We start from the raw sequence: 21375 nt of genomic DNA, 5'->3' as shown, positions 1-21375 counted from the left end.
GATCCATCGCTTCCATTCTCCCCATCCCTCACACACACACACACACACTTTCATCTCGGCCACAGAAACATTTTCCGTTATGTCTTTCATCGCCTCTACTCAGTGTAAATTCTGAACACTTTTTTTTGGGGCTCGAGAACATAGTGTGATAACTTTCTTTGTTGCACTTTTATCTGAATCGCTGCCAAGTCCCATCAGATTTTCTTTGGTTTTGTGCTTCCTTTACCAAAGCTGCGTCTTCGCTGTGTGTGGAATTAGAATATGTTAAAAAAATTCAAATAAAATAATGATCTTTTTAGCACATGAGACTATAGACAAATTTTCATGCCCCCACAACCAATTTCCTTAACGGCTCTGATTACATGCCAAAGAGAACTCCTTTTATTCATCCAGTGACTCAGAAGATGAGGACGAGCCAAGAAAATTCCACGTCCAGATCAAGCCCGTGCAGACAAACAACGGCACACACCAGCACAAAGCCACCATCGACGAGCTGAAGGCCTCCATTGGAAACCTCACGCTCTCGCCCACCCCTGCTGTAAGAGACGCCTCACACCAGCACACACACCAAGTGTAAAGATCCTTACATTCACATTCATTCATGCACAGAATAATGCAAGCTGGTCTCCCTCTATAAAGGGTGATTGTATGCCATCAGCAAAGAGACTTGTGATTGGTTGATATCATTTACAGTCATGTTTCTGCTTCCACTCTTCATCTCTTCTCCCAAAATCCTCCGTTGGCCCAGCAGTCACTAGAGGGCACTATTCGATTATGATTTTTACAAGCGGTCCATAGAGATGCTTTAAATGCTTTTCACACTTTTTTTTCTCCATCCTGATTTGTGCCTCTGAGTGCAATTGTATTTATTGTATTTTGTGTGTGTGTTTGTTACACACCTGTGGTCATTATAAGGATTTAACTAGTTCATTGAAAATAATATTGTGTTGGCCCAATGGACGTTAGAATTTTCCAGCGAGGAAATGAACGTAATTCATCTCAAGTGTTTGTCGCAGTGACATAATGGGTCATGTCACACAAAGATGACCTGCTAGTCTGTCATTTAATGTTATAAATGAAGTGTGTGCGTTTGTGTGTGCGCGTTTACAGTTGTGTGGTCAAGCAGTTCCTCCTGCACACACTGTGAGCCTGTGGACCATCTGTGTGTGTGTGTGTGTGTGTGTGTGTGCTGTTGGTAAACAAACCCATGCAACTTCCTGCCTGAAATCTCACCACAGGAAGCATGGAAGGGACTCTGTTTCTAATGAGTAAAATCACGTAGGTAAACGCACTCACACACACACAAAGGCTCATGAAAGCAAGAGCTGTGTCCGTAAAATAAAAGTTTAGTTTAATAGTTTTTAGGTGACCAACACGTTCAGAGCTAGTTTAGTAAACAAAACATCCCTGATTCTTGTGAATGGTTTGCAGCTTTCTTCCTTTTCTTTTGACAAAAAGTTATTGATTTTATTTATCGAGGATGCATTAAATGAATCAAAAGTGACAGTAAAGACATTATTTAATGTTACAAAATATTTATTTACGATAAATGCTGTTATTTTGAACTTTCTATTTATCGAAGAATCCAAATTCTACAAAAATATTATGCATCACATCTATGCACTTAATGCACTAATCATAATAATGAGAAATATCTCTTGAGCATCAAATCAGCATATTAGAATGATTTCTGAAAGATCACGTGACACTAAAGACCAAAGTAATGGCTGCTAAAAAATTCAGCTTTGCATCACATCACACAATAGAAATGAGAAAATAGAAAAGCTGAAAATAGGAATTTTAAATTGTAACAATTTTTTCACAATTTATGTTCAAATAAATGCAGCCTTCTTTCAAAAAACATGTTTTAACCAAACTTTTGAATGATAGTGTATTTGTATTGGCTGATAAACATTAACTGTGTTATGGACTAATTGGTTAGGATAGTTACAGTTTTGGGTGTAACTAGTTTCTAGTTACTTGTAATTTAATTACTTTTCCCTTGAAAAAGTGAAGTAAGAGATTACTTTTATTTTTTCTGTCATTTAATTTCAGTTGCTTCTTATGTAATTAATACTGTGTATAGACTGTAGAACAATACAATACAATAGTGGTTTTAACATCAAAATATTAAGTTTTTTGATGTTTTTTGATGTTCTCACTCTCATTAATAAAAGTTTTGATGTGCTTTTATGTAACCTTCTCACTTTAAATACTTTGGTGAGATAATAAGAATATTGGTAACAGTTTAGTGTCCAATTCTCACTATTAACTAGTTGGTTATTAGCATGAATGTTACTGGGATATTGGCTGCTTATTATTACTTGAAAAGCACATATTAATGTCTTATTCTGCAAGATACCTTATTCTAAGTCCTTAATCCTACTCAATTCTTAAACTTAAACAACTGAGTATTAATAAGCAGTAATTAGGAGCATATTGAGGCAAAAGTCATTGTTAATTAATAGTGAGAACTGGACCCTAATCTAAAGTGTGACCAGAGTAATTTATGTAGTATTATTTATTTGTAAGAATTAAAAGAAGTTTCATGTCTATCCTTGTATCATTAACTTTTCGAGGTTGATATAGGATTTAGAAAGTAATAAGTAATTAAGTACTTTTTGGAGAGAGCGTAATTTGTACAGTAAATTACTCTGTTGAAGATGTAATTAGTAACTAGTAATTAATTACTTTTTTAGAGTAACTTACCCAACACTGGTCATCATTTAACATCATTTGTAACTGTGATTTCTCTTTGTCCAAGATTTCATCCGTCCCACTGCTCAGTTTCACCCTTTTGTGTGTTTTACATTCTCTCTGCGCATCCCTCGCTCTTCATCTCATTGTGACGCTTTGAAATGACAGAGTGATGTATTTCTGCAATAACACGTCCTCACAAGTGCCAGCTTGTGTTTTCGGTGAGCACAGCCGGGGCGACAGTTTACTTTAGACACCTTCGCTGCCGCCTCTGTTTGCTCTGTTTGAGATGGATTAACACACATCTTTTAGAGAGGCTCTTCATCAATCATTTCACCAGGCTTGAGCTTTCTCCCTTGCCCCAAATGTGCTCAGTAATGACTCGGATTAACCTCTGAAATATTTAGACATCTCAAAAACTCCATTCACCACACTGAACATTTGTCTTTGCGTCTCATATCAGAGTTGTGTTTCCTTTCCCTCTCAGTCTCATTTCTTTTCATAGCCCTGTTTGTTTAAATTTTTTAGGCGGATATGTTTTATGGTAGTTTTGGTTAAGTCAGGAAATCTAGGTGATGACAAATGCCATGTCATCTGTTGTAGATTATTGGTATTTTTGAGCTTTCCATTTCCCCTAGTCTTCTGTTGTCTCTCTTTCCCCTTCATGTGTGCTCTCTCTCTCTTTTTCGTTGGCGGGTGTGTGGCCTGGGCGCTGTAATTGAACACATTTGCCACTCTCTGCCTATGGGACTAAACCCTGACTTCACTTTTGTTTTCTATGCATGTATGTCTATTTGTATGCATGTGTGTGTTTGCATAGTTTTTCCTCCACGGTTTACCATTTAGTTACATTTATGGTCCATACGTTGATTTTCTGATGTGTTTCTTTTCATGTAACGCACCAAAAATAAGTGAGATTTCTTTCCATCCCTTCTGACAGAGTTTCGGGCAGAGATGCAGCATATGAGTCACTCTAAATACACAATAAACCAAGCCTTCCCATCTTTGTGCATTTGTTGCCGTTTTGCTAGTTGACTCTTGTTGACATTTCTCAGCCTCAAAACAATCCTGGTAGTGAATTTGGTTGGATTCTCTGCCACTCATTTTCTTGTGTTTAGACTGCCTGTAGAATATTGATGCAGAACTTATGGTTTGAATATGTAATCGCAATAGAGCGGTTCTCTGTTCATTCTTCTGTATGTGTGTGTGTGTGTGTGCGTGTCGTCCTGTGAGGCCAATATCTATTGAACAAATGTGGGGATGAAGCACTTCATGTCTTCTGCTGTTTTCATAACTCCTCTCACTCTCATTAATAAAAGTCTATTTTCATTTCCAGGTTCATATAAAGAAGAACCAATCCAGTGAGTATCCCTCTCTTTTTTTCATCCTCCCTCTGTCACTCTGAAGGTTTGGCTCTGGAGAGTGCCTGCCATTTTGACTTCTCTTTTTAGTTTTTCTTGGCCGTGACGTTTCTCGTCAAGCCTCCTTCATCTCGCTCTGGTGACCCCTCCAAAGCTAACTCATCCCATGAGAAAATAAACATCATCTCCCATTTTTTCCTCATCTTAGTAGCACAGCGTTGCCTCCTTAAGCCATGAGCAAGATTAACTGCTTAATTGTGTGTTTATGTTTTTCTATCCATCATAATTTTACATTTTTCCAGTAAATTGTGGCTTAAACGAACACAGATGCATGCCAGAATGTAGTGTTTACACTGCGGCATGTTCTCACATCAAGAGCGACGATTTCAACCTCCCAGGAAAGTTTTACATACTTTAAATCCATAAGACAGTAATTGAGTTTACAGTAGAAATGTTTTGTTATTCTTGCACTGGAACAGTAAGCATTTCTTCAAAGAACGCATTTACCGCAAACCTTTTGCACGTGCTGAAAATGATATGGTCTGGAAGATAATTTTATCCGATAAATCCTTCAATCCAATAGATGTTATGTTTTATCTGAAATCACACCAAGATGCTATCTCAGGAATCACAAAAGATAGATAGTTGAAAAAGTGGGAACCATGTTTAATTTCTTTTTACAAACAGATTTTATGGCTTATTGGTGTCAAGCCAAAATGTCCTTTTCAGGTTATGGCATATAACTGATAAATGGCCAATATTAAAATGTGATAATATTGTGTTAAATAAATCATCTTTAGACATCATGTTATTATATAGATGTTTATTTGAGGTTTATTAAATTATTCTGATTTTTAAAGAATTTTCAGTGAGCATTGGATGACTGCAAAAGGTATTCTAAATAGTGAATCAACTGATACCATAAAAAATATATATATTTATTATGATGCACCTGGGCAACCTAGAATAAACTAAAGAATATTCAGTTCTGAATGTTATTGTAAATGTGGATCTCACACATACTTACTGTAGGAATGACACGACAACAAACATTTCCTGCTATAAAACCAAAGTCAGGTGAGTCTGCTGAGCGTACCCACACTCTCCTTTGGTCCGTAGCTGCATTTGTGTTGGTGGGAATGGGGAAAAAAAAAATTATTTTTATTATTTGTACCAAAATTACCATTCTTGGTAACTAATTGAATCTGTTGTCTTTTAACACTAACACTGTCATTTGTTGTGTATAATATACTGTATGTCTTTGGGATTTGATCTCAAATATGTACCATTTAAAATGTACTATGCAGAACATTTATAGCATGGCATTTTAAATGTATGTATTTGATGCTTGACCAGTGATAAATGGGGTTGCAAGAACATGTGTCTCATGTAGTACTTCACTTACTACCAGTTTTAAACCACCTGACATGGCACTTCATGGTCTCAATAATAGCTTTTCTTAAAAATCTAGTATTTAATTTGTCAATGTCCTTTTTACTTCATGAAACACATGAGTTGCATTTTAAATCAAGGCCTAATGAGCAATGCCCAGTCTTAAGAACTCTTATTTAAAAAGATTTTAAAAAACTATATTTGCAAAACTATATTTGTTTAATTTAAGGGTTTTCTTGCGACTGCTTCCAGATCATGAAGGCTGAAGAGTTGCTCAATTGCATGTTTTCTCATTGTTTTACAGGTGATGAACTGACCCGACCCAAGATACCGCAGACATCCTTTAATGAGTAAGAGAAGCTTTGCTGTTAACGCTGTCACTTTATTTGGTAAACATTGTAACCAATTATTCACTTACAACTGTCATGTTTTTTCCTTCAAACAGTAGATTAGCCAGTAATGACCTGCTGTCTTTGGATCCGTTTGGCCCGACCAGCACCAGCTCCAGCTCCTCTATACCCCACTCATCAGGTAACTCTGTCTGTTGTAATACAGCAAATAGACACCATTTATAATTCCAAATCCAAGGTGTGATATCTTACATAAACTCTACAAAAGAGCATGTATTTGTATGTACTGTGGGTGTGTGTGTATATGTGTCTGTGTATGTATGTATGTGTATATATATATATATATATATATATATATATATATATATATATATAGCGCTCTCTCCACCCTCAATACCACGACTGAGGTGCCCTTGAGCAAGGCACCGAACCCCCAACTGCTCCCCGGGCGCCGCAGCGTGTGTGTGTGCATTTGTTCACTACTCACTGCTGTGTGTGTGCACTTGGATGGGTTAAACGCAGAGCACCAATTTCGAGTATGGGTCACCATACTTGACAATACGTCACGACTTTTACTTACTTATATATTACACACACAAGTATTTGCAAGAAATATTTCTATTTAAAACATGTCTCAGGGTCAGCATCTCAATGACAGAGTTCAACTTGACAGTGATAGAGTCAGAACGTTCTTCATCGACCACACACACACACATATACACACACACACACTGTACAGGCAGACAGTCGTAAGTCATTCACCCCTCCATCCCCCAGCCTCTGGGAGGCTTGTCTTAGGTCTGACCTCCTTCATTATTGATGATGCTTGCAGGCTGGTGAAAGTGTCTGGGCTTTTCCAGTCCACAACAGTCTCCTCTAGAGAGCTTGCTCAGGCTGCAGTTGTCACGGAAACCCTGGTATCCCACAGCGACTCCATATCTCACTCGCTCTTTCCTCTGCTTCAGTATTCAGTACTAATTTTTTGTGAATGCCATGGGAAATTTTGTTGTTTTTGTTTGTTTGTTTTTAATTTGCGGGTTCATTTATTATTAGGGCCCAAGCCAGTAAGGCGCAGGGCCCTATTGTTCTTCTAAGGATTATTATTTTTTTTTTTTTTTTTTTTTTTATTATTTTTTATTTCGACTATCCGGGTACTTTTGGGGGCCTTAACGTGCCCGAAAACTCTTGAAAATTGGCACGCACATTGGAACCTGCGGCCATTAGGACGCCGCTGAGGCTGGGACCCGGGCGGGGCATAGGGGCTCTACGGCGCCCCCTGGAAAATTGTCAGAAAGCTTGATGTATAGCTCACACATACTTGCACGTATTCATATGAAACTCGGTACACATATAGAACTCATTGAGCTGAACAACTTTCACGCTGCATGTTTTAGGCTCCGCCCAACAGGAAGTCGGCTATTCAGGGCTGTTTAAAAAGCGCATGCTCTGGAATTTGATATACTCCTCTGAGGATTTCCATACGATTGCCACCAAACTCGGTGAACATGATCTCAAGACATTGGGGACGCTAAATTGCGAAGATATTTTTGATATGTCGAACGGTTTGCCCGTGGCGAGGCGATGAAGTTATGGCGAAAAATGAGACCCAGGAAATGCCTAATAACGTCCACATACATTGTATGATGTAGATCAAACTCCAGTGGTTTGTTCGTTGTATGATGCCGATCGGATAGATGTGACTATTATGACTGAAAGTTATAGCGCCACCAACTGGCTGCAGGAAGTGTGTCATTTTCAAAATGCTTTGAATTCAGCATCTTATTTTTACTCGATTTGCTTCAAACTTCACCAGAATAATGTCAAAACACGGCCGATGTAAAACTGTGAAGGGAATATTGATATCTAAAAGTATGTTGCCATGGCAACGTGTCAAAGTTGAAAATTCGTTTCTGGTGATTTTGAGGCAGATAACATGTTTAGAATGTCATGAAACTCAACACACATATGAGTATTAATGATAGTTAGACACTGGAAAAAGCTCATAAACGGGCGTGGAAGAGGCACTCTATAGCGCCACCTTTTGTCAAAAATGGGGGGGTTAGTTTTAGCTACAGACACCAAACTCGGTACATAAATTGTTCTTATTAATCCGGACAACTTTCTAATTTACAGTCATTAGCTACGACCAACAGGAAGTCGGCTATATTTATTTTAATGTGGGTTTTTTTTAAAAACAGGCTGTAAACAAATTAATACTCCTCCAAGCAGAAACACGGAAATCACACCAAACATTTTTTCTCATGATGCCAAAATACTGAAGATGCTAAATTGCGGATGGATTTAGGATATCTTGAAAGATGATTTAATGGCAATTTATTAAAGTTACAGTAAAAAAGAGAATTATTATTTTTTTTTTTCTTTTAAGAGCAGCTTCCAAACACTTCATAAAAAATTACATACACAGAACAATACAGTCTGAGGATATGTGATTAATTTCATGAATTTACAATGCACTATGCTTAGGAGAAAATTAAAAAACTATCAGAGAGCTGTTAAGACTGCTTCTGAGTGAGAGATCCCTGCCAGCCTGCATCTGAGTGAGGGGTGGGGGTGGGGTGAGGTGGGCTGTGAGTGACTATGTGGATTGAGGCAGTGGGTGAGAGAGAGAAAGAGAGAGAGGGTCTGTTTTTTAAAATCTTAAAAAAAATGCTTATAAATCATTAAAGATTTTGATGACACTTTATAATAAGGTCTCATTTCTTAACATTAGGAAATGCATTATTTAACGTGAACTAACAATGAAAAATATATTTTTACAGCATGTTAATTCTTCCATGATAGTATGAACTAACAAAGAACATTTTTTTAAAAGCATTTATTAATCTTTTTAATGTTAGAAAAATAGTCATGTTTAAAAGATAAACTTTAAAATTTAATAATATATTAACACATTTTGGAATTAATATTGAACAACATTAAATGGTATATAATTATTAATGATTATATATATATAATGATAGCTACAGACACCAAACTCGGTACATAAATTGTTCTTATTAATCCGGACAACTTTCTAATTTACAGTCATTAGCTACGACCAACAGGAAGTCGGCTATATTTATTTTAATGTGGGTTTTTTGTTTTTTTAAACGGGCTGTAAACAAATTCATACTCCTCCAAACAGAAACACGGAAATCACACCAAACATTTTTTGTCATGACGCCAAAATACTGAAGATGCTAAATTGCGGACGGATTTAGGATATCTTGAACGGTGTTTTAATGGCAATTTATTAAAGTTACAGAAAAAAGAGAAAACTTTTTTTTTTTATCTTTTAAGAGCAGCTTCCAAACACTTCATAAAAAATTACATACACAGAACAATACAGTGTGAGGATATGTGCTTAATTTCATGAATTTACAATACACTATGCGGAGGAGAAAAATTTAAAACTTAGAGTTCTCCTGTCACTGTGCTTCTAATGTGTGCGGTGGGTGACTGGGTGAGTGACTGACTGTGTGAGTTCAGTGAGTGTGGAGGGGGAGAGAGAGAGAGAGAGAGAGAGAGAGAGGGTCTGTTTAAACTTCTCAATAAAATCCTTAAAAAATGCTTATAAAGCATTAAAGGTTTTGATAACACTTTATAATTAAGTCTCAATTGTTAACAGTAGGGAATGCATTAATTAACATGTACTAACAATGAAAAATATATTTTTTACAGCATGTTAATTCTTCATTGATAGTATGAACTTACAATGAACTAACAATGAACAAAATATTTTTAATATTAGAAAAATAGTCATGTTCAAAAGATAAAACTTTAAAATGTAATAATATATTAACACATTTTGGAATTGATTTTGATCAACATTAAATGGTATATATTTATTAATGATGTAAATTAACAACAGTTAAATAATGTTGTTTTTTAACATTGGTTAATTCACAAATAACATTAAATATTAACAATATATTTTTTACTTTATTCATTTGTGTTAGAAAAAAATTATTCATGTTAGTTAATGGAAAAATAAATCATTAAAAAATGCTTATAAATCATTAAAACCTTTGGTAACTATAATAATTTCTCATTTGTTAGCATTAGTAAATGCATTAACTAACATCAACTACCAATGAAAAATATATTTTCACAGAATTTAAAGTTTTATATGTTGTTCTGTGTGTGTGTTTCACAGAGTTGATGGTTTGGATTAACCCTTTAATTGCCGTATCCCTTAAAACCAAACTGCCAGAGGGTTACTGTGATGCTTGTGCTCGCTGGGCACCGTTTTATCGATGCCACCGGGGTGGCGTATGCATTGGCGGCTTGGGCCCGTCATCGCTGCTCGCAGCTATATTTTATTTTTGTTTTTGTGTTTTTTACACTTTGGAATTACAGAATGGGCTTTTTAAAAATATACAGATTTTTTTTGTTGTTTATTTCTTGACACAAATTACACCATTTACACAAAAATGTGCACTTGTGTTACAACCCCCCCCCACCCCTCCGTGTATGCCGTGAGTATAGTCTGTGTACTCCCTCATACTCTACGCATCTCCCTCTCCTTAGCTCTTGACCTTGATTGTTGAAATGAAATGTTATTTTCACATCTAGGAATTAAAGCATCCGTATCTTGGAGAATGGCGCAGTTGATAGTAGTCTTAACCCAATGTAAATTTTCACAGAATTTACAGTATGTCATACACTCTAATTAATTTTTTTTATTCTATAGAAAATATTTTCGACTTTTTAATTATTATATTGTGGGTAAATATATTGTGGGTAAATTCTAGTGTGAATTTTATATTCATTTGCAAACAAGTGAGCGTTTTTCTTGCTAAGCCACTAAAAAAAGCCAACCTGTCATTCAAGCTCTGACCTTAGCTGCGAGGGCCAATCATAATCCAGAGTTAATTGGCACCTTCAGAGGTCAGAGGGTGGAGTTTGGAGTCCCCATGTCACAGACATTGTCAAACATGATCTTGTTATGGGTCTGACCTGGCAAAGGAACAAAAAGAGCAGTGAAGAGGATATAGGACATGAGTAACATAGCGAGGTATTGCACTTGCATTTTTGCTTTTTTCCCTGCTGTGAGCTTTTTCTGGCTTTTGATTAGAGGTTTTTCTTTCATGTGTTTTAATTGAGCCGTATTCATATTGATTTCCTTTTATTTTCTCATTCTTTGTTTGTATTTGTTCAATGCTTTTTTGTTTCTTAGACCTGGCTTCTCTCTTCTTAGCATCTTTCCCTACATCTCTCCCACTGCAGTTAAATGATGAGGTTTTTGAAGACCCAGGTAATGCTATTGCCCATGCTTGCAGTTTGATCATCAGAATAAAACTCTTTCCATAACAGACTCTGACCCTAATGGCTCAAGATATGCAAAAATGTGAATGATGATTGGAATGTTTTGCTTGAACTCACCTCTAATATTTCTAAGAGATGTAGCTGTGAATATGAGTTTTTCAACAAAGCCAAACTTCATTGTGCTTTTAGGAAAGTTCACAAAAATGTCAAAAAAAAAAGTTCATAATTTACTCAATCTCATGTAAAAAGTCATACAGGTTTGAAGCGACAAAAGAGTGAGTACAGAATTTACACATCAACCCAGACCTTTTAGCAACGTTGTCATTTTAAATATTTTCAACTCATTTATGTAACAGTGTTTTATTAGTTTTTTTATGAATTTGTATTAGTTGTGATTGACAGAGGTGGATGAAGTTTAGCTGTAGCTTGCTTTCGATCACCAGGTTGTCTTGTTGTATGTTTTTAGGGATCTTTTAAAATTACATATTTCAGTAGGATTCTGCAATATTTTGACCATATTTTTTTTTATAATTTCTTTTCACACTTATAGTAGTTTTATTTGAAAAATGTCATTTGTATTTATTTATTTATTTATTTATTTTATTACTTTTTCAATAATTGTATACTTATGATTTAATTGTAAAATTCTTTTTATATATTTCGATCATTTTCTCTGACACTGCCTCATTTAAAAAGGTCTGTTTTTCATAGGTTTTGTTTAAAATGTCATTTTTTTATGTAATTATGTAAAATATAGAGATATATTCCATATTCAGATTAGATCTTCTGTGCGCTTTCCTATCTTTTCATTTTCTCCATGTAGTCTTTTCAACATGCCTGTCAGTACGTGGTATATTTTTTTACAACCGTGCATTACTCTTTTCTCTCTGATGACCCCTGTAACAGAAGTGGATTTACAGTCGGAGCCCACCTCTCCTTCAGCAGTCAGTCTTGAGATTACCGAGGCTTCTGCTTTTCCCCTTCCTTCCAAACTCCCTCCTCCTGCCGGTCTTGCCAAGCTGTGCTCTCCGCCGTTCCCTGTTCTCTCCTCTCCTCCCTCCACCTCTCCTTGGGAGCTCCCTGATGAGGCTGTCGCTCCCCTCCACCCTGGCCCAGCTCGAGCTATGAGTGTGCCTCCAGCCCTGCAGGCTGCTCCTAAAGACTATGCTACCCACAAGCCCCCTCTCAGTGCTCCCGTCACTGGTCCAGACGCATTTTCATCCTGGGCCCAGAACCAATGGATTGCCTTTAACGATGCATTTGTGCCATGTCGTGGACTGTCCCATCAGCCAGCAAGGCCTCGGTCCGTGCCCGTTTCTCAACAGGCCAAGCTTTTCTCCAGAGAGCCTGCTGACCCCTTTGGCAGCTTTGGGAGAGAGCAGAGTGTCAACTCTCTAATGGGAGCACCAGCTCGACCCATGCAGGATGGTAATAATGAGGAATGAGAATTCTAAGCATGTTCAAACACTGTCCCATGGCTACATGACAGTGAGATATGTGTACTATGCATTTAACTCATTTTCATTTATTTTAACTGATTTGATGGATTTGATTTTATTTATTAGTTTTTTTTTTCCCCCATTTAGAATTTTATTTTACATTTTTTGATTGATTGGTGAAAATCTATATTTTATTTTTGCATTTTCTGCATTAATTATTTATTTAAATAATGCAAATGTAACAAGCCTGTAAGCCATCATAGTCATAATTACTGTTTAGCTGGATGCAGTAAGAAAATGTTTTGCCCAAGTTCAATTTAATTTGTTTTGTTTTATATAGTATATTGTATTTTATATTTCTGTTTTTTCTTTTTGCAGAATTTTGGTTCTCAGTAAAGTTACTCAAATTAATATGAAAATCTTTTTTTTTTTTTGTATTTCTGCATTGATTATTGATTTAAATAATGCTTTCTCTTTTACCTGGATACAGTAAGAAAATGAGGTTTGACTTTTTTTTTGGTTCACCTGCCAAAGTATCTCAATGAAAATATGTCCGCAAATTCACTCAGAAATATCATATCCAGCATTTTCTAATTTCAAAACCGTATGACTAAGATGGTTTAAAAGGTGTTTCTTTTCCTTTCTTTACTTGATTTAGTTTTTTATACTTATTTTCCTGTATTCACTTTATGTTTGTCCATAATGTATCATTTGTTTATATTGTGGCCCTTGCATGTGCATTAGGTGTAATCTTTAGATTTGACTGTTAGCTTGTTTCTGCTAGACTGTGTGATGCCTAGTATAGCAACATTTGGAATGTTTTGAATGCATTGATGGTTTTAATCATGCTCAGAGTGTGCTACTTCTGTATTTTCCCCTTTTTTGTACGTTTTGTGGTTCTAACATTTGTGAACAACTTTATTTTAATTTTTTTTTTGGCACAGTACCACCTCCAAACAGGCCAACCACTCCCCTGGGCACAGCAACCATTGTCCCGCCTCCAAGACCATTATCCCGGCCCAAACTGCCTGCAGGCAAACTGACGGGCATCAATGAGGCTGTAAGTAAAGAAGATATTCCCTGATTCTGCCTCACCCAGGCTATATTATATGGACTGAACCCAAACTAAATGAAGATTGAATGCAGTGAATTATTAATCAGTTAATTGTTTTCTGCAGGGCCAACCATTCAGCCCTCCTAAAATGTCCAACTCCAGCCCTCCTCCCGCTGCTCCTCTGGCTCGTGCCGAGAGCTCCTCCTCTCTCAGCTCCAACACCTCCTTGAGCGCCAGCAACACACCAACTGTCGGTGAGTCTTCGGTTTCACACACTCATATACGCACAATAAGATGAACACAAGCTGCCCACACATAATCTGCATCCACATCATCCGCTTTCACAATAAAATAACAATAAAATTCATATGTATTGGGGTTTTTTTTATACTCATGTCCACATCTAAGGAAAGCTAACATGCAAAAATACGGTTCTACACATTTTATTTCATTATATGGTCAACACATCGCTTACCAGATCACTCCATCCTCACCCTTCACTGTTGGGCTGTACTCTCGGCCTGTTTTTCTTTCTCTTTGTGGTTTCCTTCCTTTCATTTTGAATTAAGAGGACGATCTGTTCGTGGGAAAACTGCCCACATTTGAGAAGAGATGTGAGACTCCTGCAGGTACAGTGGAAAGAACCCAGAAGAACATTTTGTTCTAATTTACTAAAAAACTCATGAATGATCATCTGTCCTTGATCAACCAACTGCATTACTCCATCTGCTAAACCACACCCTATTCCCATTCTGTAACACGCCATTTGATCTTCGGATTTACTTGCCTCAAACTAATGTGGATGATCTCTAATCAGAAAACTGACTATTGTGCTGCTGTGTTGTATTGTGGCTGATGAGGATGCTTGGCAGAAATTGCTCCGATGTCTTTTCACTTTAGCTGTTGATCTTTCAGTGTTTGTCACTGCGAAGGTTTGAATTGTCTGAACTCAATCACATTCCTCCTAATATTTTTGATTCATACTTAAATGTCTGTTTTTAATTTTCTTTTTTCTCTCCTTCTCTCTCTTAGGGACATCTCGTGGGCCCAGTCCAGTGACACTGGCTTCCCAGGATGCATTGCCCATTGCAGTAGCATTCACAGAATCAGTTAATGCCTATTTCAAAGGAGCAGATCCCAGCAAGTGAGTTTCACATCATCTGCCCTGCTAAGATCATACAGACTTTACATTCTATACACTTGACATAGAGAGTTGGACAGTTGCGATCTCCATACCTATAAGCGTCAAAGAGTAATACAATTAATACAGGTTTCGAAAATAATTGGATAATTTTCTCAAATAGTTCATTAGTGAATACTAATTGTTCAGGTGATTGATCTTTAAAAATCCTCAAATGTGATTTTAGGTGTATTGTGAAGATCACAGGAGACATGACCCTATCCTTCCCCAGTGGCATAATCAAGATTTTCACCTCAGCTCCATCTCCTGCTGTACTCAGCTTCAAGCTCTCAAACACTAGCAGATTAGAGCAAATCATGCCCAACCAGCAATTACTGCACAGGTGAGTATGTGTTTCTGCTTGTGTTACACTGCCATTGGGTCAGTATATTATTATTATTTATTTATTTGTTTTGGAAAGGTAGTAAAAATTTTTCATTCAGGAAGGATGCATTAAATTGATCAAAAGTGACAGTTTAAGACATTTTAATGTTCAAGAGGTTTATATTTTGAATAAATGTTGTCCTTTGAACTGAATCCTTATAAAGCATGCATCTCAGTTTATAAAATCTCAGTATCTCGGAAATAAAAAAATATATATTTTTTGAAACTGAGATTTATACATGATCTGAAAGCTTTCCATCGATGTATGGTTTGTTAGGATAGGACAATATTTGGCTGAGATACAACTATTTGAAAATCTGGAATCTGAGGGTGCAGAATAATCTAAATAGTGAGAAAATCGCCTTTAAAGTTGTCCAAATGAAGTTCTTAGCAATGCATATTACGTACGTATGTCTACGGTAGGAAATTTACAAAATCTCTTCATGGAACGTGATCTTTACTTAATATCCTAATGATTTTTGGCATAAAAGAAAAATATAATAATTTTGACCCATACAATGTATCGTTGGCCATTGCTGCAAATATACCCGTGCTACTTAAGACTGGTTTTGTGGTCTAGGGTCACATATTAGCATCAAGTGCTCAGGATAAAAACTCATGCTGCTCTACACATCCTTTTTGTTGTTGTGCAAGTTCGTGCCAGCAGCTCCCAGGCATGACTAATCAAATCAGGAGGGATTTAATAGTTGAGCTGCTGCAGTAGGGTTAGTTGTTCCATGCTGCTACAATGACACGCAGCAATGAATTATTGAGCTCTTAATAATGTTTTCTCTATGTGTGTGTGTGTGTGTGACTCCAGTGACTCCTCCCAGAGCGACACAAACACTAAAGACTTTTGGCTGAACATGCCTGCACTGACAGCGTACCTCAGGAAGAGCTCTGAGCAGAACCCTGCTGCATCCTATTACAACGTGGACATCTTAAAGTACCAGGTTTGTAGTTTTTCATTCAGTTATCTTTGGGATGGTTCTCTGTTAGTCCATGAATTCTTCAAAAAACATACAAGTAAAGCATGTTAGTACTAGCTCTTCTAGTATACTTGCATGTTTACTGTTGACATTTAGTTTGCCTGATTATTGGTGGGTAAGCAATGATCCTTTGGCCTTCCTTTCTCAGGTATGTTCAAATGGGATTCAGTCAACTCCTCTGAACCTTGTGGTGTACTGGAAATGCACTCCTAGTACTACAGACCTGCGAGTAGACTACCGATACAACCCAGAGTCCATGCAGCCCCCCGCAGCTCTCACCAATCTACAGGTGTTAGTGCCCGTCAATGGTGGAGTCACAAACATGCAGTCACTTCCCAATGCCATCTGGTGAGTTGGAGGGAGTAGGCACACAAATATACAAACACATATTACATCTTGTGATAAAAACACTGCTGTATGGACCTAAGCACTGTAATATTTAAGTTACTATATACAACATATACACTACTGTTAAAAAGTTTGGGATTGGTTAATATATATATGTATATATATATACACACAGAGTCACTTTAACCACATGATTGTTACTGTTTTAATTAGGAATGCAGAACAGAGTAAGTCATTATGGAAACTGAGTGATATCTCTGAAAAGTCTGAAAATGAAGGTAAGAACAAATATATTTATAATTAGTGTAACAAATGTAATATATATATATATATTTTTTTTTTTATTAACTGCCACAGATCTTTAAGTAGCATTGTGTGTGTGTGTGTGTGTGTGTGTGTGTGTGTGTACATGAACCTATTTAAAATGGTCATATAATGAAAAATTTAATTTCCCATGATCATTTGAAATAAAAGATTATTGTAATAATTTACAAAACATCCTGCCCAGTTTTTAACACCTCATTCTGTACTTCTGGGGCAGTTAAAAGCTATTTTTTACTTAATAGCAAACTGTCAGCTTGTGAGTAAGTGCACAATAGCATTTCCCATAAGAATTTTATAGACAAATAGAAATATCAATGCAAAAAGGTGAAAAAAAAAATTCAGAAAGCTGTTATTCAGCAGATACCGCAGTGTATTTTCTACATTATGTTGTAGAGATTAAAAGATCATCTGGCACAAGAGTATTTCGGTATTGACTATGTTTGTGTGTGTCAGGCTCTGGTTCTTTGAGAGCAAAGTTTGAGCTGTCTGATGGTCCATCCATCCCTGCCACCCTGGCTGTTCAGTTCTTCAGTGAAGGCAGCACTCTGTCTGGTGTAGATATGGAACTGGTCGGCTCCGGGTACCGTCTCTCCCTCAATAAGAAGAGATTTGCCACTGGTAAGAATGACTTTAGACTTCACCAAAGCCACATTTACAGTATCACTAGAAGATGTTATGATTGTTATTAGAACAGTTTAGATTTCACCACATTCTCAACATATGCAGAAGCATGTAGTATTGTCATTGAGTTGACCAGAGACTTGTGTTTGTGTACATTCACAGGCCGCTATATGGCTGACTGCTGAAATCTGAGCAGAGGCCTGTCCGCTCTCAAATGCAGGGAATCTGGGGGTTAATTTTTGTTCATTCATTAATTCTGTCACTGGTTCACAATGATATTTATGGAGGATCATTAGGGGGGATGGAAAAAGAGAGCTGTCTGGATGAAGGCCTCTCATGCTTCTGTTTCCTCTCCACATTCTGGACGATCCAGTTCCAGTGAAGCACCTTCTGGAGATTTTGATACTATATTAACGTAGCACTGAATATCAAACACTGTGTACAAAGAAAAATAAAAAAAAGAAAAAAGAAGAGAAAAAATGAGGAATGTCAGGATATTGCCGAATGAAATCATTAATCTTTGATACTTTTCGATCGCTTCAGACTTTTATAAAGTCAGAACGGTAGTGTTTGTTATTTTGATATGTATAGTTAACATATTGTAATATGAATTATATGTGTATAAACAACATATCTAGGCAAAAAAAAGGACAAAACACTGCACTAACAATCTTTCTGGATATTTGTTGAGCATTCGTTTCTCCATTTGTATTCACCCAAATGTAATGAGGAGAACAAGGAAAAAAGGAGAGACGAGAGAAAAGCCTCAGCAATAGATCACTTCATTCTCACAAGAAAGCCTGACTTCTTGTCCATGGTCTTTTCCATAACTGAGCATTGCACATCCGCCTGATAAATTTAGATTCCCACCCCCCTCCCAATTTTTTGTTGTTTTCAGTTTCTTTTTTTTCTTTCAGTTTCTTTTGCAATGAAGGTATAAGCTTTCAAAATTACATTTATGGATTGCTTTTAAAGTTTAGTGCCATTTTCACTTTAAAATTGTCAAGAGAACCTACTGGATAGTCATGTATCTGGCTTAACAGCAAAAGGAAATTTATCCACTGATCTCAGTGCCTCTTTTTTGTTACTTAAAATAATTATACAGGACAGTTTGCATGTTTAAGTCTAAAAGACCCATGTTTTCCCCTTTTTTATATTATGACCTTTCCTCTTCCTAAAGTTTTGACGTGCCAGTTCAGTTCTTTATGCTTGCTGATGGGATACTGAAGGGAAAACACTGCCTAAACTTTGTCCCTTTAGAGTGCTTTGCCCAAATAGTTCACTGCAAAGGAATGTGCTGTTCCCGTTTTAAACGTCATCCAGGTGTTTTCTGGAATGCCTTATAGATGTGTGCAGAAATGATACCAAAATTACCACTGTGAGAAACTTCTAATTACAAACACCGACCTGACCATTTGGGAGATCCTTGTTGATAAACAGACCAAAATATTGTGAATATTAGCATATCAAGATGAATTACAAGCATGCACACTTTTTAGTGTAGTTGATTAACAACGGACTACCAATTTTTAGATAAATGTATGTTTAAGGGACACTGTGTGTATATGTTTTCACCAAATGTGCCGTCATGTCTGTTTTTGAATGTTTAATGTTAATAATAACCTGAACGCATTAGTTTCTTAAAATTATGGCTCAAATTATCTTTTTTGCTTTGAGCAAGTTTGCCAAATAAAAAACAAATCAAAAAGCACAATGATGCAATGAGCCAGTGGAAGTTTAAATATGTGCAGGTTCCAACTGCCACGTAAGAGATTTCTTCATTTTGAGATTTTCTTCTTTTGCTGGAACCCAGTGGTGAGCATTTACAATGCTTTAAGGGGGTCTGTCCCCCATACAAGGGCTATTTGCCTTGTCCTCTTCAGAGGACCATGTCTCCAAGGGCTCAAAAGCCAACACCATTTGTACCTTAAAATGAAAAACACTAATAAATGCTAAATGCCACCAATGAAGTATGAATCTGAAAACAATGACGTTCTTTAGAATTACGTCTTGTTTTCACCAGGAAATTTTTTTTGTCTCTTCGATAGCAGCCTAACAGTTTTGTGAAGTAACAACATAAAGATTTTATATGTAGGTCTTTATGTATCTTTTTTAATATTTGTGATTTTAATTCACTTGTATTTAGTATAAAATGTGGTGTTGGTGTCAATACAGAGGCAGAAATCAACTGGTCAATGTAGCATCCGAATACAATACAATATTGGTTTCTTTAAGTGAATATGAACTAATTGTGTCGTTAGCGAGCTGGCTCTTGCTGCCTCTACAGCCACGTCAATATTCAAAGTCATTTTGGAGCATTTAAAAAGTTTCTTCTTTTATTTCTTTCCTTTTATGTCCACATTCAATGGCATGGTAAAACATTTGTGATTTTTTTTTTTTTTTTTTTTTTTTTTAAACCACCTAATGTCAATTTTTACAAATATTTCTACCATGTTTCTCTGCTTTATGATGCTCTGTGTCAGTAATAAATGTGTAATATATAAATCTATACAAATATAAGAAATACTACAGAATGCTAACTTGTCTGTCTTCTTTGTTTGCATAGATCTATTCCGAAATTAAGCTACTTTTTTTCTTATATGCACTAATTTCACCAGTTAATATTGACATTTAACTCCAAATTGAAATTCCCTTAAAAGTAACATGCGTACATTGCGTATATTTACACACTGACCTCTGGAAGACCTTGTTATGTATATATGATTGTTTACTGCTAAATAAACTTTCAATTTATCATTCAGAGCAGGTAACTATTCTGATGACTGAGTGCTACAGACACAGATCACGTTCTGATTCATAAACGTAACACTGTACCTCATAATTTTGGACTGTGCTTCATCTATTCAGTTTCCATGTATTTAAGCATTTTGCTCTTGATGGTTGATTTCTACTTTGTAAAAGTATGGATAGATTTAACGATAAAGCAATTCAACATTCAGATGTTTACACAGTCATGCTTCTGAACACATCTGCTGCACTTCCACCGCTCCTTACAAAGTGAAATAAAACTTACCCACATGTGCTAGCCATCCGGCTTTCTTATGCACCTAATGTGTGTGTGTCTTTTATGTGTTTACATATGTGTCAGGGTTGTAGACCCCTTCATGAACCCTTTCCAAAAAAAAGCCTCAGCGCTTCACAGTTTGATCTACATCAGACCTGCTTAATCCTGATTACACTACTTGATCTGAATCGAATATACTGTTATTTTCAGTCCTCTAATGTCTTCAGTGTTTGTATCACACTCTTTGTTCAAGACAGATTGTCAGTAGTGACTGTTTCTACAGGCAACATCGTTACGCCACTAGTTGGCAAAAGTGATTTATGAGTGAGTCATGGAAATGTTCATTTAACTGAATAGCACTCATTTATTCAGAAATCAAAGATGCATCCCACTTTGCATACTTATGTGTATTTTATGCCATGTGTAGTGTAGAGAAGGCCTATTGTGCTCACACTTAAAATTCCATAAAGATGAAGTGCAGTTGATCGAGGTTCCCTCATAATGTACTCAATTAACTAAATAATTGTGGAATTTTGGACACTTCATTTTTCCATACTTACCGGAATGCTATCAGACTTGGATTTTGGTTGACAAAATTACAAAAACATACACTAAACAGTATACATTAGTTAAAGTAATTTTTATACACCAGCTTAAAGATTTTAACAATGTTGTTCGTTATAGCTGCATGAGAGTATAGTTAGTATAGAGTATAGTTCATATCAGCCTAGAAAATCGCAACTTTTCATTTTCCGTCGGTCTTAGTTCACGATGTAACTACAGAAGAGTCAAGTTGTAAATAGGAAAATTATCGAAACTCCGGTCATTTTTGAGCGAGATGCTAATGGTCTAATCCGATTCATTAATCTATGCTAAGCTACGCTAAAAGTGCTACCGCCAGACCCGGAGATCGGCTGAATGGATTCAAAAACGGTCAAACTCA

At 36.4% G+C, this 21375-nt stretch overlaps 1 protein-coding gene across 6 annotated transcripts in view; it reads left to right on the top strand.

Annotated features, from left to right (window-relative positions):
* LOC306870613 (F-BAR domain only protein 2) overlaps positions 1 to 19944 on the top strand; it is a 50757-nt gene extending 30813 nt beyond the window's left edge. The window contains exons 14-29 of one of the 6 annotated variants that reach the window (XM_079417991.1): positions 363 to 538; positions 4034 to 4058; positions 5091 to 5135; positions 5755 to 5800; positions 5896 to 5981; positions 10980 to 11057; positions 13452 to 13567; positions 13686 to 13815; positions 14131 to 14190; positions 14594 to 14705; positions 14929 to 15084; positions 15946 to 16078; positions 16263 to 16462; positions 16676 to 16740; positions 17240 to 17404; positions 17570 to 19944. In XM_079417991.1, coding sequence (XP_079274117.1) covers positions 363 to 538; positions 4034 to 4058; positions 5091 to 5135; positions 5755 to 5800; positions 5896 to 5981; positions 10980 to 11057; positions 13452 to 13567; positions 13686 to 13815; positions 14131 to 14190; positions 14594 to 14705; positions 14929 to 15084; positions 15946 to 16078; positions 16263 to 16462; positions 16676 to 16740; positions 17240 to 17404; positions 17570 to 17592 — 1616 coding nt within the window. In that variant the 3' untranslated portion in view covers positions 17593 to 19944. The remainder of the gene's footprint in view (positions 1 to 362; positions 539 to 4033; positions 4059 to 5090; positions 5136 to 5754; positions 5801 to 5895; positions 5982 to 10979; positions 11058 to 13451; positions 13568 to 13685; positions 13816 to 14130; positions 14191 to 14593; positions 14706 to 14928; positions 15085 to 15945; positions 16079 to 16262; positions 16463 to 16675; positions 16741 to 17239; positions 17405 to 17569) is intronic. The other 5 variants (XM_079417992.1, XM_079417993.1, XM_079417994.1 and 2 more) reach the window with 5 other exon arrangements.
* The last annotated feature ends 1431 nt before the right edge of the window (positions 19945 to 21375 follow it).

Source organism: Barbus barbus, assembly GCF_936440315.1.
Source record: "Barbus barbus genome assembly, chromosome: 6".
NCBI classification, from domain to species: domain Eukaryota; kingdom Metazoa; phylum Chordata; class Actinopteri; order Cypriniformes; family Cyprinidae; genus Barbus; species Barbus barbus.
Note: the sequence above shows the minus strand (reverse complement) of the source record. Positions and strands in the feature narration are given on the sequence as shown.